A 5,440-nucleotide genomic window follows, 5' to 3' on the forward strand; every position below is an offset into this window, starting at 1 on the left:
AGGGGGCGCGCGCGCCGGCGGCCCCGCCCCGTGAACGCGGGCGCCGGGGGCGTTCCCGCGGCGGGCCAGGCCTCGGCGAGCTCCCGGGGCGCGGCGGGGGCTGCGCAGCGTTCGGGCGCGTGCACGCGGGGCGGGAGCGGCGGCGGCACGAGGAGGAGGAGGAGGATGGCGGAGTCTTCGGACAAGCTCTACCGGGTCGAGTACGCCAAGAGCGGGCGGGCCTCCTGCAAGAAATGCAGCGAGAGCATCCCCAAGGACTCGCTCCGCATGGCCATCATGGTGCAGGTGCGGGGGGGCCGCCTGCTGCGCTGCCGGGCCGGCGCGGGGAGGGCTTGCCCGGAGGAGCGGGCCGGGCCTGCTGCTCCGACCCCGCGCGGGGCCTGCGGGCGCTCGGCTCCTCCTCCCGCGTGGGGCCCACCGGGGGACCTTCCCGGAAGGTTTTGCTGATCTTGCAGGAAAAGCCCGGGAAGTGCATTCTGCAGCTCGTGGTGCCTTTTGCTTTGTAAAAATAAGGAGCCGCTTCTATCTTCATTTCTGGGGGGTGGGGGGGGGGGGGGGGTGGAGTTCTTGTTTTTTTATTGCCATTCGCCTCAGGGGAAGGAAATGTGTGTGATCTTTGGAAGCTGGTCTGGTTTTGACCTGCCTGGTTCGGGAAGATTTTTGTCCTACATTCATGGTGGCGACTGGCACGTGAGGTTTTTTTTTTTAAATCTATTTCGGGCTTTTATTTCAACTCCCGCTCACTTTGATTTTTTTTTAATTGTGCAAAACCACACAAGTCGATGTCATTTCTGTACAGTGCTTTCACTTTTGGCCTAATTCGTGGTTTAAAATAACCTTTTCCCCAAACTTTCCAGGTTCACAGGCGCATTCTCTTCTTGATGCATTTGCAGCCAGCTGGTTTGAGTGAGAGTGGCTCCCGGATTCCTCATCTGGGCTTCTTGACGGCTTAGGGGCCGCCCCCGGTGTTCCCTGAGGCTTCAGAGTGTCTGGGGGTGTTGGGTGGGCTGTGAGCTCTGTCTGAAGGCCCCTGCCGAGGCTGAGGGGTTTCTGCCCCACCAGCTTCCAGCTTGCTCATGTCTGCCTGAGTAATCTTGATTCTCACCTGCCCTGCCCTGCCCCCCCCCAACATAAAGCTGTCTATTATCCAAACATGGTGCTCATGGTCAAGGTAATTTGGTTTTTCCTCCCTGCGGTGAGACAGTCCTGTGTTTTAGGAATGCTGGGATCACCTTCGCTGGATTTCCACTTACGGGGTGGAAGAGAGTGGGTACCAAGTACTCAGGGTATCTCATTTTGTCATGTTTCAAGGACTGAGGCTGCCATCTTGGTATCCTCAGGGCCTACATAGCTCAGTACTTGCACACAGTACTTATGCAGTAAATACGCACTGAGCATGTCTTGGGTTCCAGGCACTGTTCCAAGCACTGTTTGGTGGGAGAGGCACCAAGAGACGCTCTGACCTTGGCAACTTCCAGTTTGGTTAAAGGGAAGATGACTGGTAATACTGTAGAGGGGTGGGTCCCACCTGATGGAGCTGGTGGGAGCTTGATTATAGGAGTCGGTTATTCACAGAAGTGGCAGGAAGTTGAGGACGGAGAAGCAGGCAAGGCGGCCTGCCATTTGAAGAACCATATGTCCCACTAAGCATCTTGCAACTTTACCCTGAATGCATGGGCAGCCTGGTCTTAGGAAGCTCCCTCCTACTACAGGGGGCTCTTAACATGGTGTCTGGAATGGTGGAGAGAACTCCAGGTCTATGAGTTTAAGGGAGAAATTTACATCCCTTTGTTCACTAAACTCTAGATACAATTCATTATTTCCTCCAATTATGAATGTAAGCAGCAAAGCAGAGGCCTATTAGCAGTAAATGATCTTTGTCACCTACAGTAATTACAAATATTTTCATATCACTTTGCATTTGTTGGGGCTTTCCCAAAATATCATTCACGCTCATCACTATTTCAGAATTACGGTAGGTCTTAGAATGGGTGCTAGATCTCTATTTAATGTTTTAAAACTCATGGCTTACTGTATCCCAGTAAGCTTTTTAAATGTTTTGATAAGTATTTCAGTATAATTGATTTCCTTTGTGAGCCTGTGTATTTTATTATGCATTTTTAAGTGTTACTCCAAGGAAGGTTTAAATGTTATTCCGACAGCCAAAGAGGACCCAGTTCCATTGGGAAGGACAGACAGAAAACCTAAATACAGCCAGTGTGTAGAGGCAGGAAGGACACATGAATTGAGAGGAGTGCTGGCTGTGTCTGGGGGAGTCGGGGATGGCCCCATTGAGGAACAGACTGCTGAACCAGATAAAGTTGGACATTCTGGGCCCTCATTCAGCATACGTGATAGTGAAAGAAATCATTGTTACGAGTAAATATGGTTTTCTGTAATTGTCATCGGAGGTGGAGTTTTAATCCAGAGTCTAACGTTGGTCTTGTATGCTGAGCTGGCGGAGCCGGGAAAGAAAGAAGCCTTTCTTCTCCGTCTTGGCTTTGAATACCTTCTTTTGCATTTCTATGGGAGGCTTGTTCTCTCGGTATCAAATACCTGCTACTTTAGCCGGCCTGCCCTGGGCAGCCTCCAGGGGATGGGCTAGGACTTCTCCTTTAGACTGGGAGGGGGTTGTGGTGGGCCCCTCTGTTCCTCTGTCTTGGAGGGCTTGAGTCCCCCAGTGTGGCCATGTACAGTGCGGTACTGGTCATCCCGCTCTCTGTGGGCTGGATGGGCAGTGGTATGGCCTGTTTCACACAGAAGGAAGCAGACAGTGGCTGAGTGAGGACCCTGCTGTGTGGTCGATGCTAAGTGTTTGCTGAATCCACAGGCAAAGATTGTGCTGCTTGCTGGAGCTGTGCGGCTGCCAGGTAGTCTTGTGGCCTTGGTCTAGTGCTCTTCCTGCCTTATCCTGAGTCCTAAGTTCTAGGGTAAAGCTTTGCTTTGGTCAAGGATTCTTATCTTGAGGGAGATTGGGGGCCCTTACAGGCCCCCAAGCCTGTGCTGTGAGTATGCCTTTGGGCAGCACCCCTCTGGTGCCTGGCATAGCCACATGGTTGGGGACTGTCGACACAGATAATCCATAGTCAGTTTATAAATAAAAATTTGGATGAGTTTATCATGAGCCAAGTTCGAGGACTGTAGCCTGGTGCCTTCCTTTCCCAAGGAAGGAAGGGCACCAAAGAAGTGGGGTGTACAGAGTGTTATATACTGTCTTGCAACAAAGAGCATACATCACATGTGACGGGACTATCTCTTTTACCGTTGTCACAAGTTACTTAGCTGGCACAGCAGGTCGGTGGTCAGCAGGCCAGGGGTCACAAGGTGAGCACAGCACATCAGTAATTAATCCTTAGTTTCCAAGGAGAGATGCTTATCCTTAAAGAAATGCCAAGATGAGGCCGGCCCTGTGGCCGAGTGATTAAGTTCACGTGCTCTGCTTCAGTGGCCTGGGGTTTCACTGGTTTGGATCCTGGGCACGGACATGGCACCACTCATCAGGCCACGCTGAGGCAGCATCCCACATAGCATAACCAGAGGCACTCACAACTAGCATATACAGCTATGTACTGGGGGGGTTTTGGGGAGGAGTAGAAGAAGATTAGCAACAGATGTTAGCTCAGGTGCCAGTCTTTAAAAAAAAAAGAAATGCCCATATGGGGGAAGTTACATCCCTATCTTTAAGGGCATCGTTCTAGGCTTTGGGACATTGTAAATGTTTAAAACAGATGTATAATGCATGCTCAACAGATCACATCGGGCCCTTTTGGAAAAACTCCAGTATATCCTGTTGGTTTTTATTGATTTATCATTTTTCCCCTTTTGATCACTAATCTTTTGATAGATAGCATTGATGATCAAAATATTGTCCCTTGATGCCAGGGTGATTGCTGCCTGCCCTGGGTCCATCATGTCCCTTGGTGCTAGGCTTTTATCTCATTTATTTTCTCAGTTATCCACATTGGGGGGGGAAGTAAACAAGCATAGATATACACATATTAACAGGAAGCATTTCATAAGTTATATAATTTTTCAATCAGTTTTCGATCATTGCACAAACATTGTGCGTATGCTTTTACATGACTCCTCATGCTCACATTGTTTACAGTTATAGAACAGGTATAGTAACAGTGACGACAAGTCAATATTTGAAAAGATTAGTTTTATGATGAGTTCTTTGGCATAGTCTTTATCAGAAAAGGAAATTGGTCCAGGATTGTAAGACTGATCGACCATCTCAAGTCACTGAGCAATCATTACTCCAGCCTGTATACCAGTCTTCCAACACTGAGTAAAGAAAATAGTAATTAGTTTGAATATTATGACTAATACAAGAATTCCAAGGAGTAATCGAAATAGGAATTGCAATCCAGGTCAAAAAAGGAAACCAGTCTCTGAAAGGGGCCGACCAAACAAGTCAAGACTGGGTGTAGAATCACTTAAAATCTTCACCTGCTTTTTCATGTGCTTTAGCAGAGAGAACACATTGGACAATTCATCAGATATAAAAACAGCATTCAGTTCAAATGATTGTGTATGTACCATCTTGGGATTAGTTAAAATATCGAAGGCCATTCTATTTTGAAGGACAGCCTTTCTCATTAAAGACATTTCAGTATTTAATGAGGCTATTTCTGCTTGACTGTTGTTAGGGGCTTGTTCAGTAAATTTAGTCAAGGCTTCTATATGTGATATGACGTCTTCTAGCCTCAAGGAACAAATTGAGCCACTTGGTGGCCATACCAGTGGAACACCAAATGAGCCCATCTGGCCTTAAAGAGAAGAAGATTGGCAGCAGGTGTTAGCTCAGGGCGAATCCTTCCCTGCATCCTAGGGAACCTCAGGGTGCAGTGTTTTAGCCGTCCAGACAGTGGCCAAGGCCAGAGGTTTGTCCCACGTAGCTGTTGAGTTTCATTAGGAGCCACCCGATAAATGCCTGGCCTTCAAGACCATTCTGTTCAAACCAGTCACTTTCTTTAAGTATGACAGTATTCTGAAAACCTTAAATGGAACAATTATAAAATACATGTATGATTTAAGCATTACAAAGGTTTAAATGAGGAGATAGAAAGTTGGGAATACAGGCCTGGTCCGGAGTCTTAGGACAGCTGTCTACAACAGATGCCATGTTCTCATCCTGGTTTGGAGATATTTACATTAATCAGTTGAAGTCTGGTGTCGGAAAATGGAACTGAAACCCACTCAGGTAGTGAAGCCTTTTTTTCAAATGAGAAATTTTTTCAAATGAGTCTGTGCCTTTTGATTCTGCAGCACGTGAATTGGTTAAAAGTACCTGATAGGGTCCTTTCCGACAGGGCTGCAAAGAGTCTTTTATCTAACGTCTTTTTTTTTTTTTTTTTTTTAAAGAAAGACAGCAGTTTGTTTTTTTTAAAGATTGGCACATGGGCTAACAACTGTTGCCAATCTTCCCCCCCCCCCC

General features: G+C 47.7%; 1 protein-coding gene across 1 annotated transcript in view; it reads left to right on the top strand.

The window, feature by feature from the left end:
- The first annotated feature begins 72 nt into the window (after positions 1–72).
- PARP1 (poly(ADP-ribose) polymerase 1) overlaps positions 73–5,440 on the top strand; it is a 52,828-nt gene continuing 47,460 nt past the window's right edge. Inside the window, exon 1 of the mRNA XM_046679218.1 lies at positions 73–285. Coding sequence (XP_046535174.1) covers positions 166–285 — 120 coding nt within the window. The 5' untranslated portion in view covers positions 73–165. The remainder of the gene's footprint in view (positions 286–5,440) is intronic.

Source organism: Equus quagga, chromosome 12 (genome assembly GCF_021613505.1).
Source record: "Equus quagga isolate Etosha38 chromosome 12, UCLA_HA_Equagga_1.0, whole genome shotgun sequence".
In the NCBI taxonomy this organism is placed as follows: Eukaryota; Metazoa; Chordata; class Mammalia; order Perissodactyla; family Equidae; genus Equus; species Equus quagga.